The sequence below is a fragment of the Mesoplodon bidens genome (assembly GCF_964165515.1).
Source record: "Mesoplodon bidens genome assembly, chromosome: 4".
Classification (NCBI taxonomy): domain Eukaryota; kingdom Metazoa; phylum Chordata; class Mammalia; order Artiodactyla; family Ziphiidae; genus Mesoplodon; species Mesoplodon bidens.
The window spans coordinates 769147-789581 of NC_138160.1; the positions used below are offsets into that span (position 1 = coordinate 769147).

Genomic DNA, 20435 nt, shown 5'->3' on the forward strand with positions numbered 1-20435 from the left:
GAGCCGGAGGGGAGGCTCAGGCTCACTGGATTGTGCTTGGTCTCTGAGTTCGAGGCTGGAGCAGGACCCTAAGGTTAAAACAGTAAAACTCCTCAGGGGAGGGGGTGGCCAACGGGCAGATGTGCTGACTCGCCGAGGTGAAGGGGTTTCACCCATTCCTGCCGCCAGCCTCGGGCCTGTGAAGGTGACTCACGCAGCCTGGACCCGGTGGCACCCACGGACCCCGCGGAAATGGCGTGAGAGCGGCCTTGCGCGTCTGGGAGCCCCGCAGACACTCAGCAGGCCATTGACCCGTGCCAACCCGTGCTGGCGTGGTTTCTGGAAAAGCCAGCACAATTGCCGGGAACTTCTCAGGAACCACAGGGGACCCACTGGGAGCAAGAGCGGAGACTTTCTCACCTTCAGGCCGTCGCTCTTCTAAAGAAAGACCTAGAAAAGCCTTCCCCGGTTGGGAGGAGTCACCGGGGGGCCCGAGGGTGTCGGCTCCCGGCAGATCGTGGACGGGGGCTCCCTGCTGCGGTTTCTGCCCCTTGGTGCCGGGCGCGCAGGTGAGGGCCCACGCGTCCTCCAGAAACGCAGGTGTGAAACCCCAGAGCACGTGTGGCCGAATCACGGAGTCGCCCAGCGCAGAAGGTGGGGCACAGTAGGAGTCAGCCGGAAGGGCAGAGCAGAGCCGTCAGGGGAGGGAGGGCCAGGTGGCCCAGCAGCAAGGGTCTCGGGGTGGCTGTAAGGGATGGCGGGCCGCACAATCCCCTGGGTCCCCGGCTGTTGAAGAATGGCACTGGCGAGGCTGACGGGCGTATGTCTGGGGATCCGGGGTGGGATGCCCAGCTCGACCGCTCTGGGGAGAATTCCTTGATGTCCTCACACCTGCACCCACACTTTTCTGGGGCCTCCGCTGAGCAGGCTGCGGCCGGGCTGCTCCGTCTCCCACTTTGGTCTTGGTGCTCAGAGAAATCACACTTTCTCACCTTCTGTTGTGACCGCTGACCCTGTTGTTCCCAAACTTCTTTGACGGGGCTTTTCTTTCAGGGGTTCGACAGACATAAATAAAAGTGTAAGAGGTTTCATGGGAGCTGGCCCGCAGGTGGACGCAGCCGGGAAGGACAGCCTGCTCCCCACTCCCCGGTGGCCGCCAGCCCACACCCTGCCTCATTCCCGCTGGCCCACAGTCCCCGCCAGCCTGACCATACACCAAGCAGCCCGAGGGCAGTGCCACGCCCAGGCTGTGTCCCACCGTGGCCCGCAAGGTTGTGCTTTCTGTCCACTCAGTGGTCTCCCTGTAGGTCAGAAGCCCCCAGCTCCTGGCTCCACCCCTGAAGGCAGTTCAGCTGCCTGAGGCCTGGCTGGGCATGGCCTCTCCGTGGCTTTTAGACCCCCAGAACTCTCCACTGTGAAACCCCTGACTGTCCACCACAGCCCCCCAGCCGTCCACCAGGAGCCCCTGACTGTCCAGGGTCACTGTGCAGGGCTCACTGGTCAGCGATCGCTGTGGTCACTCAGGTCCTGCTCTGCCCCTTGGCTTGTCCAAGGTCACACAGCTGAAAAGGCAGCACTTGGTTGAGGTGCTTTTGGAATAGCTGCGTCCCCCCAGGGAAGGAAGAGAGATGTCTGCAGTGGCCATGTTCTGTGTCCGGGTCTGGGCTCCACTCCCACCAGCCACAGGGAGGCTGGGAGGGCCCAGGGCCAAGCTCACTGTCCAGGCACCTCCACCGTCCAGGTGTCTGTGCCACAGCCAAGTCACTCACCTGGAGAGAAAGACCTGGAGGGCCCTGGGCAGTGGATGGCCAGAGCAGGGGCCGTGCTAGCACGAGGGTCTGGCTCTCAGGGCCTGGGGGTCCGCACCTGCCTCCACCCTTGCGGTCCTGCCCCTGTCAGCCAACTGCATCTTTCGAGAACTGCTTTCAAGTGCCGTAGCCGCTCCGTGGCAGGAGCCCAAGGCCAAGTTTACTGTTTGTGGGATCTATAAACAGCCAGCGATCCGCTCCCAGCAGGAGCGCCTCGCACGCACTCAGGCCCCACTGCGAGGCCTGGCGAGTGATCTGGCTCCAGCAGGGCCGAGCGGCTGCCCGGTGCCCCTCACTCGCTCGCGTGACTGGCGGCCCTGGCCTTGCGGTGTTGCTCTGTAACCGTGGCAACGGCTCTCAGGGGAGGGCACAGCTCCCAACTTCCCTTCATTCCAGGGAGGGGCGGTGAGAGGGGCCGTTGGAATTGTTCCTTTTTCCCTCTTCTTTTTCCTCTGCCGTGACCTTGACGAGCAATCTTTGAAGTACATGCTGGCTATTTTTTCTGCCTGGGCTGGAAGAGATCAGGATATTTCAGGGTTGGCAAAAGGAAGTTCCGCTTTCTCACCCGTTTGCCCTGATGCCTGAAGAGGGGCTGGGGCAGCGGCGCGGGGGGCCGAGCGAGTTGCAGGCCCTGCAGTGGCAGGTGCAGGTCCTGTGACTGCGGGTGATTGAATGTGGATGTGGTTGTTTCTCCCCTTAAAAAAGTGCAGCCTTCCGCTTGGGGCCAAATTCTTTTTTCCACTTGGAAAAGTGATCTCATTTTCCATGTACCATGTTTAAAAAAACACAAAAGTCTTGTAGGATTAAAAAGAGAGAAAACAAACAAATGTTTGCGACGCATATTTGAAAGACGGTCCCACATGTGCAAAAGTATTTGGCGTGATGGTTCTGGACCAGAACGTCAATCTGATATTGAATCCATATGACTCGGCAAACAGCATTTTATGGTCTTTTTTCTTTTTAAAATTTCTGCCTTAGGAGTTAAAATTAAGGTTGTTTTTGGTCGTGACTAATCTCGTAAAATCTTTTTTGAGACGGCATTTTATATACTCAAACCCTGAACATTTCTTTGGTCTTTGGACTATTATTAGTAGGATGTCATGAGTCTGTGCAGCCTCTGAAATGGGAAATGCTGCGCGAGGGCTGGTGGCACAGCCAGCACCCACCTCGCCCCCTCCCGCTGCCGGGGGGCGGGGGGCGAATGCGCCGACTCTGCAGCTTGCCCGGGGGAGGGCGCAAGGCCCTCGCGGCCACCACTGCCCAGCCCCATGAGGTGTCTGGGCTCAGTCACCTGGGCCGCATGGCCACTGGTGACGTCACCTCTCCCTGGTCAGCGCTGAACTGAGGCTGTAAGAAGGGTGGATGCCGTGTCCTGACGGTCCCGAGGTGGACCCAGCGCCACCCACCCTCTTCTGCCCAGACCCCCGGCGGAGGGGCACTGCAGAGCCCTGAGGGAGGGTGTTGGACCGACAGCCTGCAGGGCCCCCTCCTGGGGCGCTGCGCCGGCTCCTGATCAGACGCGAGGCCTGCGGAGGCCAGAGCTGGCTTCCCTTGTCTGAGGGTCACAGTCACGGCCGCAGTGGGCGGCACCAGCCCCCGGGGTCTCGGCTATCCGACCCCGCTGGGCATGGGCACGGGGCAGGGAGGGAGGCAGCTGCCCATTCAGATCAAATCCCAGCAGCACAGGAACCCCAGGTTTCCCAGGTGAGGCGCTTGAAGCCAGCGCAGGAGGGCCAGTGAGAACACAGGCACCATCCTCATTCTGGAAAGACTCCCAGCTCTGAGCGGGCGGCAGGTCCGCCCCATCACATGCCTCCTTCCTCCCAGGAAGTGTTGCAGGGAGAGAAGGCTGTGGACTTTCCTCCTTGCTTTAGACACCTTCCTTCCCGAAAGCGCGCTCACGTCTTGCTGGAGGCCCTGTTCACAGCAGCATCGTCCTCGAGAGCCAGGAGCTGGAAGCAGCCCAGATGCCCATCAAGCGATGACGGGTGAGCAAAGGTGGCCTCTGTACACGCAGTGGAGTATTAGTCAGCCTTAAAGAGGAAGGAGATTCTGACACGCTCTTCAGCACGGATGCCCAGATGCCCATCAAGCGATGACGGATGTGAGCAAAGGTGGCCTGTACACGCAGTGGAGTATTAGTCAGCCTTAAAGAGGAAGGAGATTCTGACACGCTCTTCAGCACGGATGCACCTGAGGGTGTGGTGCTACATAAGCAAGCCCGTCACAGAAGGACCACTCCCGCCTGAGTCCACTTAGGAGGTCCCTGGAGGAGGGAGTAGATGGCGGGGCTGGGCTGGGGGGGCAGAGTGTCAGTTTGGGAAGGTGTGAAAGTTCTGGAGATGGTGGTGACGGCCATACAACAACGCGAATGTGCCACAGAAGTGGCTAAAATGGTGTTTTCTGTTACACAGATTTTACCGCAATATAAGAAAACTTGGCATTACAAAGTGCAGTGTCTCGGTTGGGTCAGTGTCTGAGGGGCACAGGAATCTGAGCCTCAGTGGCCCAGCCTCATCTTAGATTCTGAGACTGACAGCGCTTCAGAAAATCCTCCAGACCGGTGGAAGTGGATGCGCAGGTTTTCTGTTTTTAGGCAAAGCATCTCTGAAGTGGCGCAGAAACTGTGAGAAGTGCTGTCCAGACTTGCCTTCTCCGGGCTGGCACCCAGTCTGGGTGGGAAGGACTCACAGACGAGGCTCTTCACACCCTGCCTTCAGGGTCGGCTTCGTGTCCTAGTGATTGAGCCAAACACTGGGAGGGGAAGAGCCAGTCAACATACAGGAAAACTGGGCCTTTTGTTAGCCATAGAACATCCCGAACATTTCATAGGTCCCCCCCACCAAGAAACACTGGGTGTCGGCATATTCACAGACTCGTGACTAGCCCACTGGGATGAGATCCGGGCAAACACTGGACTTTCCATCTGCGGCTCAAAGACGTGAGGACAGTGGGACCAGACACTTCTCCCAGGAGCCGCACAGGAATTACAGTGACAAATGACGCAGTCTGTCTGGTTCTGTTCCAGTGGACATGGGTGTCACCCAGGGTCGATTTTCAGTTCACTGGGGTTTCGGTGGGTGAGTGATAACGGGCTTTGCGATGAGATGTGGCCACCAGTGCCACACTGTTTAGGGCAGAGGTGCAGCTGGGAGCTATGTGAGGCTTGGCTTTGTTTCTCGCTCAGAAAACTCAGCACAAAGTCTAAATCCTATTGCAAAGTCACCACCCTGGTGTTTGAACCTCTGTGTCAGAAAGTTGTCCAGAATTTTGAAATAAAGTGAAAAGTTGGGTGGCACCTCCTTGTCAAGCCATGTGGGCACAGGGCTGCTCAGGGATCATCCAGGGGGGTTTTCATTTTGCATCTAACGCAGCACTCTTATCCCAGCTGCCTGTGAGCACCTAGTGTCTCAGACACGCCCTAGGCTGGTTTAATATCTCAGTGCTTCCCTCTTGAATAATATCTTTGTCGAGTGTTTATTGTATGTTTTCCTGAGTGCTGCAACGTTTCTTCTCTGAGTTATACTTTAATGGCTAAGTTGTGGCTTTGTCTTGTTTGAGGCTGCAAGGCTGCGTCCCTTTCCAGGGGGTTTCCTCGTGAATTGTGTGTGGTGTGATGTCACTTTGGGCAGAACACACGACCTCCGTTTAAGCCGGACGCCAGTCAGCAGCTCAGTGTCCCCCCTGCACCTGACACCCAACGACAGAGAAACACACACATCTGAAACAAAAGTGCCATCCTGATGTGAAACGAAGAAGGCAGAAAATCTGCAACAAAATTAACTGAAAGAATGTAGGGAGAAAACAAGAAAGACAAGGCAGAAGCCTGAGCACACAGCAGCCTCCGAAGCTGCGGGTTGGCTGGGGCAGGGCTGGACGGTGGAGTCTCCAGCCTTCCGGCTGCAGGAGCTGAGGGGACACTGACCAGGGTGGCTGCTGCTCAGACTGTTGCCTCTCTGGTATCTGGTCCACTTGTTTTAAAAGCAAATTTTAGGTAAACCTCTAAGGGACAGAAAATACCATTCCAGAGTCATTCCAGAGCACAGAAAAGGAGGGAAGGGGCAGCTAATTCTGTGCAGTCAGGAACCCTGTACAAAACCAGGCAGAGACGGCGCTTGGGAGAAATTCAGCCCGTTTTACTTGTGAGACTAGATGAAACCATCCTGAACGCAGCACGGCACACCAAGTCCATCATCACCTTGAAGGAATGAGGCGTGGTGGCTGAGTGCAGATCTGGAATGGGTGATGCTCCACGACAAGAAATACTGGTCAACTGTAGATGATCATTCAGCCTATTAAACAGGCAGACAAAAGCTCAGGGGAGAACCATTCATTGAAAAGCCTGTCTTTGTCTAGTAGTTTGGATGACACCACATTTCCACCTGTACTTGCACCTGCTCTGGGCTTCCTATCCCAGGCTATGGACGCACTTGTCTATTCACGCGCCAGCACCCAACTCCTTTAGTTGTGGAGGCCTGATGGTATGTTTTGACAATAAATAACAGTCTTCCCTAACTTTCTTTTTCAGTGTTTTTGTAACAGTTAGTGCATGTTTACTTTCCATATTTAGTATCAACTTGCTGGCTCCATAAAAATTTGATATACACTCCACTATATATAAAATAGATAAACCATAAGGGCCTACTGCATAGCACAGGGAACTATACTCAGTATCTTGTAATAACCTATAATGGGAAAGAATCCGAAAAAGAGTATATAAAAATATACATAGTGATTCAAATATATATATATATATGTACACCTGTACTAACACAGTATTGTAAATCAACTATAGTTCAATAAAAAACTTTGATATAGACAGCACTGCACTCTGTTGATAAATTCACTTAGGAAGAATGGGCATCTTTATGATGGTGAGTCACCCAGTCCAAGAACAAAGGATATCTTTCCATTTGTTTACATATAATTTTGTGTCTGTTGAGATGTTTTGACGTTTTCTTTGCATCGATTTTGCACATCCCTTGTTGAGTTTACAAGTCCTGGGTCTTCTCTGTAAATGGGGTTTTAACCACCATGATGTCCTCTAATATGGTCATTTTTCTCATATGTAAAGGTTATTGAATATATATATTTAATTTTATATCCTTGCTGCTTACTGAATTCTTTCATCTGAGTTATTTTATCATTGATTCTCTAGGGTTTTCTGAGTAAACCATGGTATCATCGGCAAATAGCTATCATTTTACTTTCTCAATTCTTATTCCTCCCATTGATTTCTCTCTTCTAGTTGCAACAGTTAACACCCCCAGATACTACAAGACAGGAGTCAGCAAACTTTTTCTTTAAATGGCCAGATGGTGGAATATTTCAGGCTTTGTGGGCCATATCAGCGGTCCCCAGCTTTTTTGGCACCAGCGACCAGTTTCATGAAAGACAGTTTTTCCACGGATGGGGTTGGGGGGATGGTTCAGGCGGTAATGCTAGTGCTGGGCAGCGACGGGCATCGGCAGATGAAGCTTCCCTCACTTGCCCACTGCGCTCACCTCCTGCTGCGCCTGCCGCCTGGGCACTGGGGACCCCTGGGCCACATTGTCTCTGTCATAACTACTCAGCCTTGCTGTTGTAGTGCAAAAGTGGCTCGAGACAATACGTAAATGAGCAGGTGTGGCCGTGTCCTAGTAAAATTTCATTTATAAAACCAGTGGCAGGCTATATGTCGGGGGGTGTAGTTTACACACCCCAGTATGGGATGTCATAGGCATCATTGCCTTGCTTCCTAATCATACTGGAAACACCTAGAATTTTCCCCCATTAAGTTGCTACCTTAAGAATAACATGGACAGACACACACACACACATACAACATTCACACACACACGTTACCATGTTCAGATGTATCCACGATTCCTATTTTCTTGTGTGTTTTTATCAGGAACGAGTGTTGAATTTTGTTGAAAGCTTTTTGCCATCTATAAAGATAATCATAGGGACTTCCCTGGTGGTCCAGTGGTTAAGAATCCGCCTGCCAATGCAGGGGACACGGGTTCAAGCCCTGGTCCGGGAAGATCCCACATGCCACGGAACAGCTAAGCCCATGCGCCACAACTACTGAGCCTGCGCTCTAGAGCCCGCAAGCCACAACTACTGAGCCCGTGTGCTGCAACTACTGAAACCCGCACGCCTAGAGCCCGTGCTCTGCAGCAAGAGAAACCACCGCAATGAGAAGCCCGCGCACAGCAATGAAAAGTTGTCCCCGCTCACCACACTAGAGTAAGCCCACGCAGCAAAAAAGACCCAACACAGCCAAAAAAAAAAAAAAAAAAAGATAATCATAGATTTTTCTCCTTAGATCTATAAATGTGGTGTATTATATTAATGAATTTCTTAATATTTCCTGATATCCAACTTTGCATTCCTGGAATAAATTCACTTGGTCATGATGTATTCTTTTCTTAATGTGAAATTGAAGTCAGTTTGCTAATATTTTATTTAGCATATTTGCACCAATAGTCAAAGTAAGCAATTTTATTTTTATTGTATTTTCCTTATCAGAATCAAGTGTCAGTGTTACACTTCTTAAAAAGAATGAGAAACTTTCCTTCACTTTCTATTTCTGAGACAATTTATGGGGCATTGGTGTTATCTGATTTTTAAAGATTTGGTAGAATTCCTTTTTAAAACCATCTGGGCTTGGTGCATTATCCTGGGTTAGTTCCTTGATAACTTTATTTCTTCTACAGAAACTGCTCTTCTAAGGTTTGTGTCTCTAATGGGTCAATTCTGGTAAATTAATTCCTTGAGTATCATTTTTATTATTTCCTCACTATCTTTTTAATGTCTGTAGGATCTGTAATGATGTATTCTTTAAAATTCCTGGTGTCCGTAATTTGTATTTTTCTTGATCAATCTTGCTAAGAGTTTATCAATTTTATTAATCTTTTTAAAGAAGCAATTTTTCACTTTGTTGACAATCTTTATCATTTAACTGTTTAAACAATTTTCATTGTTTTTTCTCTTATTTAAAATTTTTCTTTCCCTCTCCTTACATTGTATTTAATTGTCTCTGCTTTCTCTAGTTTCTTGAGGAGGGATTACACACTTTGTTCCTTTGAAACAGTCATCATAAGCTTACTGGGACTTTATGTTGCCTTTTCTGCTTATATGTAACTTGAAGTTCATCACCCCTCTGTGTTCTCATTATGATGGGGGTGAAGATTTGTGTAGTTTTGCCTATTCTTGTTGTTCTCCATCATTTTTTAGAAGTGTGGGGATTGGAATTTAGGTGGCTGCCTAGAAATCTTCAGTATCAGTCATTTAAAAGCTCTTGGATATTGATATGTATAAACCCTAATAGAAAAATCAGCACACGACATGCACAGGCAGTTTACCAAAGAAGAAATACAAGTTACCAATGAATGTATGAAATTTTTTCAATCTCATTAATAATCAAGGAAATGAAAATTATAATGATGGTAAGATAATGTATCACTTATAAAATTGGCAAAGATTAGAAAAAAAAGAAAAAGGTATCCAGCATGGTCAAGAATTAAGGGAAATGGGTATTATAATACACTGCTGATAGCTACAAACTTCATAGAAGTTAAAGTCTCCATATGTCTGGGGACTTCCCTGGCGGTCCAGTGGTTAGGACTCCTCGCTTCCACTGCAGGGGGCACAGGTTCGATCCCTGGTCAGGGAACTAAGATCCTGCATGCCGCGTGGCCAAAAATTAAAAACAAAAAAAAAGAGTCTCTAAATGTCTGTATGTTAAAGATTCAGATTGAAATATTTTGAACACCACTATCCAGTTGCCTGAAGCTCCCTTACCTCCAGCTCCTGTATTGCCCCAGTAGAATCAGACTGTTCCTACCTCACCGAGGTGATGCAGAACTGAATGAGCTATTCCACATACGGCGCCTGACACTCACCAGGACCTACACAGAGTGTGCTGCCATTTTCTTTATCAAAGTGATGATGATGATGCCAGATGATAGATAGATATAGATAGGAAGGTAGAATGTGCGTTGATCACGCGCTCTAGTGACCGTGGTCCCTCGTGCATCCTCATTAGTGATGGAGGGCCTGCTTTTCGAACAAAGAGAGACTTTAAGTCGAGCCCAGCACAGCACATGCCTCAATAATTACAGATATAACTGAAATTTAATAATCATACAAATATTGTGAATAACATACATGAGTAAATTTAAAATCAAGGTGCAGTGAGTGCATTACTAAAAAATATTTTTAAATGCCATAATTGATATAAGAAAAAAAATCCTGAATACACTAACAACCATTAAATAAACTGACATGGTACTAAAATCCACCCCCTTTCACTCACCATCTCTCCCAAAATGCGCCCAAACTGGAGGATCTTAGAGGTGAGGTGAACCAGACTTTCAAGGAATACATCATTCTCATCATAAATAAGTGGGTCCAGAGAATGAAAAAAGAGGGAAGATTAGGTATACTTGACACCAAAATAAAGAGAGAAGCTTATAGGCTGGATTTCCTTAAATATAAAGGAATATTTCGTAAGTGAAATGAATCAATTCCAAGAGCATATTAAAAATTATGATCAGATAAGGTTCACCCCACGTAGGCACGGATGATTTCACCACCAGAAAATCTGTCACGTAACTCACCACGTTAATAGGTTAAAGAAAATCCATGTGATGATTTCAGTAGATATAGAAATAGCACTTGATGGAGCTCAACAGTTTTTCATGATAAAAATTCTTAGAAAAATCAGAACACGGTATAGAGGAGGGTGCATGAATGGGGAAATCCACAAGGTGGCATAAAGGTTCCTGTTCTGTTTCAGGTACTGGTGTGTCATCTCATAGTGATGGTGTATATTTTATAAAACATAAATTTGATAATCATTAGAAAAAGAAGAACCCTAGTCTTGAGCCTTATAAACTGTGACCCAGTTCCCGTGTCACCTGCTAGCTTGGGACCTTTTGCAAAATGGTCATAAATAAATTAAAAGCGGACCTTTCTGGAGGTTATGAATACAGACCACAAAACGGGGGAGAAATGTTGAAAAGCCGAACAGAATCAATGCTTGACTTTTTCATTTTGAATGATTTCACAAATGTATCTTGGAGCCAACTCGATTTTTTGTTTTTTCTAGTCCCTCCACGGCTTTGCTCTGGTGGTAAGCGCAGAAGGGATGATATTCTACGCATCAGCAACGATTGTGGACTATCTGGGCTTCCACCAGGTAAACACAGCTGCTCTATCTGCTGCGGTTCGGTTCTGTTACCTTGAAAGCACGTGTTGTCTTCAAGATTTAAAATGTCTCTAAAATCAATCTTCTTCTTTTTTTCTTTCTAAATCATGGAGCTTTTGTCAGATGAGGATTTGCACACCTAGCTTTGTCTGGGGCCCAGGGTCACAGCAAGAGGCATGACAGTGTCCTGGGCGTCCCCCGTCTAAAGGGCAGCGACTTGTGCTGACTGAGGCCTGGCCTCCCGGGCTCCTCGCTGTGAGAGGCTGGTCAGGGCCAGGGCAGTGGACCTGTCCTCGTCTGTGCATTGGTGTCTCAAAGCCCAGACACGAGGTACAGTCAGGACGTAGTGTGTTCTGGAAACGCCCTTGTTGGTGTACAGATAATTCATCTGGAACGTTGCCCCAGGCCAGCCTAGCTTGGATGATTCCAGACGTTGGGGCAGAGCTGGATGGAGTCCCATCCAACACTGGGTCCTGGAAGGGTGGCTCAGTGAAAAGTCCCAGGAAAGGAAGAAGGACCTGGCTTGGCCTCCGGGAAGGAAAAGGAGTCTCTCGTGAGAATCCCAACCCAAAGTCACCAGCCTGAGGGTGCAGCCTCCCGGCTCTGGAACTTCGACGGCTGAGGTCTGAGGACAAGCCGGGCACAACAGTGGCCGCAGCCGCTCTGCCAGGGGCCACCCCCCAGACGCAGCCCTCTGCAGGGAGCTCACGGTGCAGAGTTGTCAACTCGAGGAAGCCGCAGACCAGCAGCCCTGGCACCCTCCCTGAGGAATTCAAGACAAAAACGGGTGGATTTGAGAGAGAACAAAACAGAACCTGGAAGAACGGAGAAGAGTGTGTCTGTCCTCAGGGCCGCATCCGGAGGCGGAGCCTGTGCAGCGATTCGCACGGCTTAATGTACAGAATCTACAAACTTACACTAATGTAAGTTGAGTGTAAAGAATCATCGCCTAGTGACACAGGGCGAGCGAGAAAGGGGTGCAGACACAGTGGGCGCAGGGGGAGCAGCGCCCGCAGGGCTGAGCCCCGCGCCCAGGAGGAGCACATTTCGGAGACCACGCCCCCGCCCCACCCCCAGCCCCACCCCCTGTTGGCTGGGGCGAGGCGGCGGCCCCTGGGGGGTGGAGAGTCCCCCGAGGCGCCCACCCGCTGGGACGCTGGCGAGACTGGAGCAGGGGTGCTCGCCTGGAGGTCGTGGACAGCCCCGCGGGGCCGGGGTACCTCTGCCGGCAGAGGGGAGATATCTGCAGAGCCGGCATCAGAGCCAAGCGAGGAAGCGGGGAGAGGCGAGACTGGCGTTAACAACGAAAACCTCCCTGGATGGGCCGAGCACCAAGGGGGTGCCCGAAGCTGAGGGCAGCGGAAGCCAAGGTCGGAGAGCCCGGTCCCCGATAGGCTGAAAACTGAGGTCCGCCTGAGCCCCTGAGGCCGATGGGGCCCGTGATCTAATTTCCATGAAAATCCTCATTTGAATCGTTTTCGATTCCTCCCACGCTCGTTTCCAGGTTGACTTTCCCGCCACCCGGACCCGCACAGAGTGACCGCCAGGCCCTGTCCTGGCCCCGGGACCGTCTGGGCGGCCTCGCGGGCAGCGATCGCGCGGTCACCGCCTGTGGCCCAGCAGCAGGGCGGAGGCGCGGCCCCCGCGGGGGGGCTCGGGGGCGTAGCCTCGGGGAACCGGCTCCGCCCCTTCGTGTCGGGGTCGCCCGACTTCCTCCTCCGCGCGGTGGGGCTGCGAGGCCGGGGCCGGGACCCCCAGGGGGCTGGGGGCGCTCCTGACGCGGGAGTTGGGCCACCTGGTCCGCCTCTGCAGTCGCTGTGCGGAGGCCGCGCTCGCACGAGGTCGGGGGCCGTGGCCGGGGTGCAGGCTCGGGCTCAGGGTCCCCTGGAGCAGCGCCCCCTCCAGGGCGGCTGGTGACTCCGCGAGGCCGTGGGCACGAGGGATTCCAGCCCCAAATAGCGAAGTCTTCCACGTGCTCCCCTGGAGGTTCTGTGCAGGATCTGGATCTAGAAAAACGTGGTTTGGTCTGCCTTTTGCGTGCTCAGAATTTCTTTTCGTTCCAATCACTGTCGCCCGAGTTGCTCTGTGAATTCTCCAGACACCCAGAGCCACCTGCCTTTGGCTGTAATTCGAAGGTCTTACCACCCGGTAGGACTTTCGTGGGAAAAGCCCTACAGAGGAGACCTGATTCCAGGTCTGAACTTGCTAATTGGCTCTTTTGTTTTCTTGGAACTTGGTTATTTCCGCTGAAGCGTTAGAAGTGAAAACAAAAAAAATTTTGCCTTTTTTTGTAAAGAAATTGTTTCAAAATGCCATTAAATCAGGCCGTGCCTCTAGTTTATGCAAAATATTTCATGAACAAGTTATAATAGCTTTGTGCTATTGTAAGTTTCTTGTGCAAAACGCCTTACAAAAAGTCAGGAACCAGGTATTTCCTGTCACAACCTGAGTGCAGCGTTTCAGTATCTTGCACTTCAGCACCCTTTGAGATGAATGATAGGCTTTAGATGTATATTTTAGTTGCTGTTGTCGTTTGCTGCTTCAAGATGTTGTCTGTTCTCTCGGAGGTCTGCGGTAGGGGCAGCTTGTCCCCATGTGAACCGGGGCAGATGTGAGGGCCTGTGGAAGGAATCCACGGGCATAGAGAGTGAATATGCGCCCTCTCTGCACAGACAGTAGAGATGGTTACTGCTGGAACGAGCCGTTTGTGAAAACGGTTCTATCAATACTTTTATCCTCAACTCCGCAAAGGGTGGTTTAGAGGCAGGATGAGGACCGCCTGAGCCAACCAAAGCAGGGCCTGTTTTGTGCGGTTTGAATCCTTGTTACCTGCCCTCTCCCCTCCTTCTCACGTTTCCCACCATTTATTTTTCTTGACCTCATTTGTAGGAATCAGACCCTAGGGGATTAGGGAAGACCAAGGACAGCCACGCTAATTGCTGCCTTCCTGGTTTCCTCACCCCAGATAACTGGTCTTCAAGTTCACCTTGGTCAGCCACGTCTCCGCCAAGTCAACCTGCCTCCTGTGCCCGTTAAGCCACAGACCCACACCTTGCGTCCCATTCGTGAATCATCTGAGGTGTGTGGAGATGGCAAATGGGGCGGCAGGGAGGCCCTGGGGTTCTGCGAAGCTTGGGGTCACCGGCTAAAACTCACCAGAGAATAACGTGGATCACAGGGCCTGTATATCAGCTTATGGTGAGAAGTATCCAACGCTCAGAGGTCAGCACAATTTTTTTCCTTTAATCAAAACCATGGAGGGGAAAATGCCATCCATCAAAGCTGGATGGAAAAACACCAAATTCCTAGTAATGAGTCAAGCAAATGATATGCAGTATCTCCGCACAGAAAATATAAAACATTATTTAAAGAAATTAAAGAAGATCCAGATAAATGGAAGGATATGCCATATCATGGACTGGAGGACTCGCTATTATTATCATAAAGACATCAGATCAAGTTATAGAATAACATTAATTAATAACACTGCCGTAAAAACTGAGCAGCTTCTCTGGGAGGAAACTGACAAGCTAATTGGGAATGCAGAGGGCTGAGCAATCCCATGGGCAGGGCGGTGGGGGGTGTGATTTTCCCTGGAACGTACAATCCCGGAGACAAGACTGCCCGTCGAGCTCAGTGGCTGGGACGCGTGGGGTTGGTGGAAGATGGACAGGTGGACCCATAGGACAGAGCGGGGGTTCAGAGCAGCTGCAGGTTTACAGTGAAGCTGGTGCTGCTGAGAGGTAGGCGGGTGCTGGTCTCGTCAGTAAATGGTGCTTCGTGAACTGGATCCACATGAAAAAAGTGAGTCTCGACTCCTACCTCACACCATGCACAGTCAATGTCGGGTGGGTGGTGGAAGCTTCTAGAAGACAACAGGGCAGAGTTAGGAGGTATATGAGGACAGAGTACATAGACAGGACAAAAACTCTAAAACCCTGTCCATGAGGAGAGATTGATGAATCAGGCTGTGTCAGACCCACTAAGAGAGCAGCAGGGGAGACCGGGGAGTGGAGAAGAGTTTTGCAAAGGAATCCACCCAAGAAAGGACTCCTGCCCAGAAGGATAAAAAGCACTGACAAACCAGCAAGACAGCTCGACGGAAATTCACGAGAAAGACAGAAGCGAGCAATACGCACACACACACACTCACATCTAAAAACCAATAACCATGTGAGAAGATGTTCAATTTCATTAGTCTTCATGACGTGCTAATTAAAACCATCAAAAGAAACCATGATGCATCCACCACCGCAGCTCAAAAAAAAAAAAAAAAAGGGTTGAAAATACCAAAGGTTGGCCAGGACATAAAGCAACTGGAGTTTCACACACTGCCACAACGGAAGTGTGTATTCGTATGCTCACTTTGGACGGCTGTTTGGCCTTTTCCACTAAGGCTGAGGCTCTGCTCACTCCGTGACACAGTCATTCCACTCCTGGGTGTGCATCCAACAGAAACGCCCTCGAAGACACAGCAGCAGCCTCTGTAACAGGCTCAGATGGGAAATAACTCAGAGGGCCCAGCAGTGAGTGGATTAATCAGTTGTGGTATGTTCTTATAGTGGAGTACCACACGATGGTGGGGCTGAAACACTGCCGTCACACGCACCAGGGGACGTGTCACAACTGTGATGTGACACAGAGGTCACAGCACTCCATTTACATCCAGTATCAGCCGGCAGTGCGGGGTTCTGCGCCACGACCACCTCTGGGGAGGGTAGAGGGAAGGGGTTCTGAGATGCTCTAGGGGTCCTGATTCCTGACTTGGTGGTGAAGCTGCATATTTATGATTTGGGCACTTTTCAGACTATGCGTTATGCCTGAATCACAAAAGTGTATTAGGAAAGCATGGCTATGGGATGTGCCCTTGTAACCATAGAGCTGCCAGGTGAGGTGGGAGCCTCTGGTGAGAGGGAGCCTCCAGGTGAGGCTGCCAGCTGCCAGGTGGGTGAGAACCAGAAAGTGCGGCAGGTGCCACCAGGTCTCAGCAGGAGGGAAGGTCAGGTGTGCCCGCGTCCACCATGAGTTGGTCCCCAGTCACGCCAGACTCCCTGACCCTGGACAGCACTGACCAAGGACCACAATCACTTCTGACGTCAGGGTCCTCTTCTTTCTGTGAAAACAGTGTCTCGGGCTGGGCGTGCACAGGTGATAGAGTCCAGCCTTCGAGTTACGATCATACTCATTTTCTACCTTCCTGAGGCTGCCCGTTGGATGTCCAGGGGCCACAGTTACAGGCAGAGCCTGTGGAGAGGTGCTACGCCTCATCCACTCTGGGTGGGGTTACCTGTTACCTGCTGAGGAGGTAACGTCATTTGTGAAGTCTCGATCCTTCAGGAACTTTTCCTCCATCTAGTTGTTACAGTGATCCAGTTGAGAAATGATCAAAACTCAGAAATGGGCCAGTTGAAGAGGTCACAGATAGCACCTGGCGGGCTGGGGTCCCAGGCGGGTAATGAGTGATGTCCTTCAGTTAGGAGAGGGTAGTGGGGAGACGTGCTCCAGGCTCGTCATCTGTCGACACTCTGCGGACGTTTGTGCCGACAACAGCAACCGTCGAGTCTAATGAAGCCAGTCTTCGTACCCCGTGGCAGTGGCCTTTGTGCCCCAGACCGCAGTTTCCCAGCATGGACCTGTGAGTTGGCCTCTGCGTTCGGGGCCCGAGCAGGTGGGAGGATCCAGCACCAGAGAGAGGGCTGTGGACTGGTGGGTCCTTACGGCATCCTACCGGGGGTGGTGGTCAGGCCTGGAGGTGCCGGCCTGGCCCCCATCTCACCTGGTGGCCCCCAGCTCACTTCACAGGGATGCTTTCTTAATGAACTTTTGTGATTCAAGTATAGCAGACAGGCTGGAAAGTGGCCAAACAAACGCACAGCTTGATGAGGTTGGAGTCAACTTGGAAAAGTGGGTATCTTGACCCCAAGTGACATTTGGTCTCTGAGTCCCTGACCTGCCCCTGAAGGCACCGCCTGGCCTGGGGGGCACCTGCAGTGTGCCCGGCTCTGCGCCTCGTGAGCCGGATGCCTAGTGTCCAGGCCATGTGGTCATGTCCTCCGGGGAGGGACTTTCTTTTCACAGGTGTGACTTGCCTTTGACAGATGGAGGAGACATTTTCGCAGTTATTAACACTGGAATAAAGTGTGGAAATTCACTCAGGGTAAGGCTAAAATGACTGTTGCCATGTTCCAGACGGACGTGATGCACCAAAATATTTACGACTACATCCACGTGGACGACCGCCAGGACTTCTGCCGGCAGCTGCACTGGGCCATGGACCCTCCCCAGGCTGGGTGTGGGCAGAACCTGCTCTCGGAGACAGGTGGGGCTTGGGGGGGCCCTGGTCTAACTCAGACACGGATCACCCCCTTTCCTTCCCGTCCAGTGGGTGCGGGGTCGCCGCCCCCTCCTCGGAGGCCTCCTCCCGCGCCCCGCCCCAGCCTCCTCCAGCCCCGCCCCACCCTCCTCCAGCCCCAGGTGGCTCCCTGGCTCCCCAGTGCGCCTGCGTCTTGGGCGGCTGCTCTGTGCCCCCCAGGGCGTGGGCATGAGGCTGCGAAGCCACGGTACTTGTCTCTGGTTTTGCAAACTCTCCCTCAGACGCACGTCTTCCAGGAAATTCCTTTCACCCACTTTAGATTTACCAGAAAAAATCCCCCAGAGACTGTTGTCTGTTCAGGGACGTTGCCCCCTGTGAGCAAGACCCCCCACAAAGTCCCGGACCCGTGGCCCCCGCCCACTGGACACACCGGGCAGGCATCCAGGCGCCCAAGAGACTGCAGAGCCGACGGGAGCTCGAGGGGCAGGGCGGCGTCCACCTGGGGTCCAGTGCCGGGGAGGAGGGAGTTCTGGTTCTCCCACACGTCTCCCCACAAGCGGTCCGTAATTCAGGAGGACTTTGCAGCACACCTTCACACAGCAGCACGAGTCACCCTGTAAAGTTAGAGAGAAACGCAACCCCCAGGTGCCGACACAGTTTCATAGAGCTCAGAACAAAACACCCTGAACTGGTCAACAGGCCCACGTGTGGTTGTCACACACGTGGTTGTACCAAAACGCCGTTTTCGAGGGCAAAGACCTGACTTTGTCAGGGCGGCTGTCCCTGCGGGGGTGGGGGCGGGAGGGATGCTCAGGGACAGATGTCAGTTTGGGGCAGGCGTGTGTGTTACGTGCTGATAGCTCGCTGTTACATTACGAACTTGCTTATCAGAATGTGTTTCCGGTTTCTCCCTGACCACCACCGCCTGTGCCAACGCGGCCAGGAGAGGACGCCGTCCTGGGGAGGCTGCTCCGGGCCCAGGAGGGGGCCGCGGGCTGGCCCACCGAGTACTCGGCCTTCCTGACGCGATGCTTCATTTGCCGCGTGCGCTGCCTGCTGGACAGCACCTCGGGCTTCCTGGTGAGTGAGCAGCTGCCGGGCGGGAGAAGCCAGGGCCCGGAGTGCTGGCGGCACGCGGGGTCCAGCCTCGATGCTGCAAGGCTGAGTGACGGCCGATGAGTGAGAATGAAGTGGGACGTCCGCTGGGGCGGATGAAGTACTGGCGACCCCCTGCACCCCGCTGCTCATCTCCTATGCAGGCAGTCAGCGGTTGTCCAGCAAGTCTTTTGTTCTGATCATATTTTGTTCTCAGTTCTGTGGGAAACTAAGATAGTTTTCCCTCTACGTGAATGTAGGTAGATTTTACTGTACAGTGAGGCAGAGATCAAAACGTAAGCTGAAGTGAAGCTGTGTCAGAAGCACCGAGTAGAGGAAACAAGCAAAAGAAATCAGTTTGAAAAGTGTCTCATCATATTTTACTGTGAGGTGGGTCACTGCACGTGCACGTGCAGGAAAGGGGTCCGGCACGGACAGCGGGAGCGCCGAGGACAGGGGGTGGGTAGCGGCATCACACGGCCTCCGGGCTCACCACAGCTGCTCCTGCGCCTGTGCAGAGCCTGTCCACGCCTGGCAGGTGGGGCTGCCCACGGAGCCCGTTGTCGAAACTTCAGGAATATAGAGATCCAGCTGATATTAGGTTGGCAGCTCGAAATCAGCCATGGTGGAAATTTTTACACCGAAGAAATTGTCAAAAGCTACACATCAGGGCTTTTTCCCTCTGGAGAGCTGGATGTTCCAGATGTCCCAGCACCACTGCCCTGACGGCTCCACCAAGCATGTGACCGTCACACAGTAGGTGCTCTGCAAGCCTTTGTTCACCCAGTAAAGTCACAGACAAATGGAGGGATGGACAGATGGATGGGTAGATGAAGGGATGTTGGATGGAGGGAGAGATGGACAGATGGAAGGATGGAGGGAGGGGCGAATAGGGAAAGAGTGCAGCCCCCCTGTGGGCTTACTCCTCCATCCAGGGCTGGGGCACCCTGAAGTCACCTGTGAACTAACTCAGTTATAGATCAACCCTTCCATAACAGGGAGATCTTTTATTTTCTTTGATCACAAACTCCAGAGGTACTTTCTGGCTTTTTAACTCACACCATGTGCTCCAGATCAACAAATCAAGTTGTCCCTAAGCTTTATCACCATGCATGACAGTTGTCAATGAATGACAATTTGGAAGTGGAGGGTTCACGTAGGACAGTCCTCAGGGATGGGCTGCTCCAGCAAGTCCTCCTGGGGGCTGCCCGGGGGCTCCGGCCAAGTCCATGCACATTCACGCCCCCAAGTGAGGGCTCGCTCACCCACACACCCATGAGTGCACACATGAGAACACACTGGAAGGTTAGAGGATGTTACGGGGATGCCAGAGAAACCCCGAGTCATTGAAAGGCGGTAGGGAGCGCCTGTCCCAAGGGCCAGCGTGGAAGACGCGTTGGTTCATGGCTCCTTAGAGACTCGGGATCAGAGCTCTCTGGCTTTCTGTCCCCGGGAATGTGAGCTCCACGGCCTTTGACCACGTTGATGATTCACTCTGTGAACATGCCTTTGCTTCTGTCTTTGAAACACCAGACGATGCAGTTTCAAGGGAAACTAAAATTCCTGTTCGGGCAGAAGAGGAGGGCCCCGTCGGGAGCCGCCCTGCCCCCTCGGCTCTCCCTGTTCTGCGTCGTGGCGCCCCTGCCTACTGCGCTGAAGATGCAGAGTGCGTGTCTGAGGGCGAAGCACAGGGCGGACGTCTCGGCCACGCCGGACACAAAGTGAGTGAGAGCCCCCAGCAGCCGCAGTCCCATGCTGGTGGTCCAAACACAGCGTCTCCACACTTAGTATTTTCTCTCTATTCCTCCTTCATTTCCAGCAAGGAATATAATGAGAGGCTTGTTGTTTTTAAAGTGACCGCATCACGTAGGAAGCAACTATTAGAAAACAGCAACCCTCTCACTGATACTTGTGGACTGTGGCACCACACACTGCTGCCTGTCTTCAGGCCTAAGCCCTCCACGTACCTGGGCCCGTGTCCCCCGTGGGGGACGGGAGGCCGGACCGCAGCCTCCCCGCCTCTTCTCTGCGTGCCCTCCCTCAA

General features: G+C 52.2%; 1 protein-coding gene across 5 annotated transcripts in view; it reads left to right on the top strand.

Annotated features, from left to right (window-relative positions):
• AHRR (aryl hydrocarbon receptor repressor) overlaps nucleotides 1-20435 on the top strand; it is a 73406-nt gene that overhangs the window by 45839 nt on the left and 7132 nt on the right. For 3 of the 5 annotated variants that reach the window (XM_081233192.1, XM_081233193.1, XM_081233195.1), the window contains 4 exons: nucleotides 10885-10974; nucleotides 17173-17302; nucleotides 18240-18376; nucleotides 19925-20112. In XM_081233192.1, the coding sequence (XP_081089318.1) occupies nucleotides 10885-10974; nucleotides 17173-17302; nucleotides 18240-18376; nucleotides 19925-20112 (545 nt within the window). Of the gene's footprint in view, nucleotides 1-10884; nucleotides 10975-12105; nucleotides 12354-13948; nucleotides 14063-14795; nucleotides 15510-17172; nucleotides 17303-18239; nucleotides 18377-19924; nucleotides 20113-20435 lie in introns of those variants that run through there. The other 2 variants (XM_081233194.1, XM_081233196.1) reach the window with 2 other exon arrangements.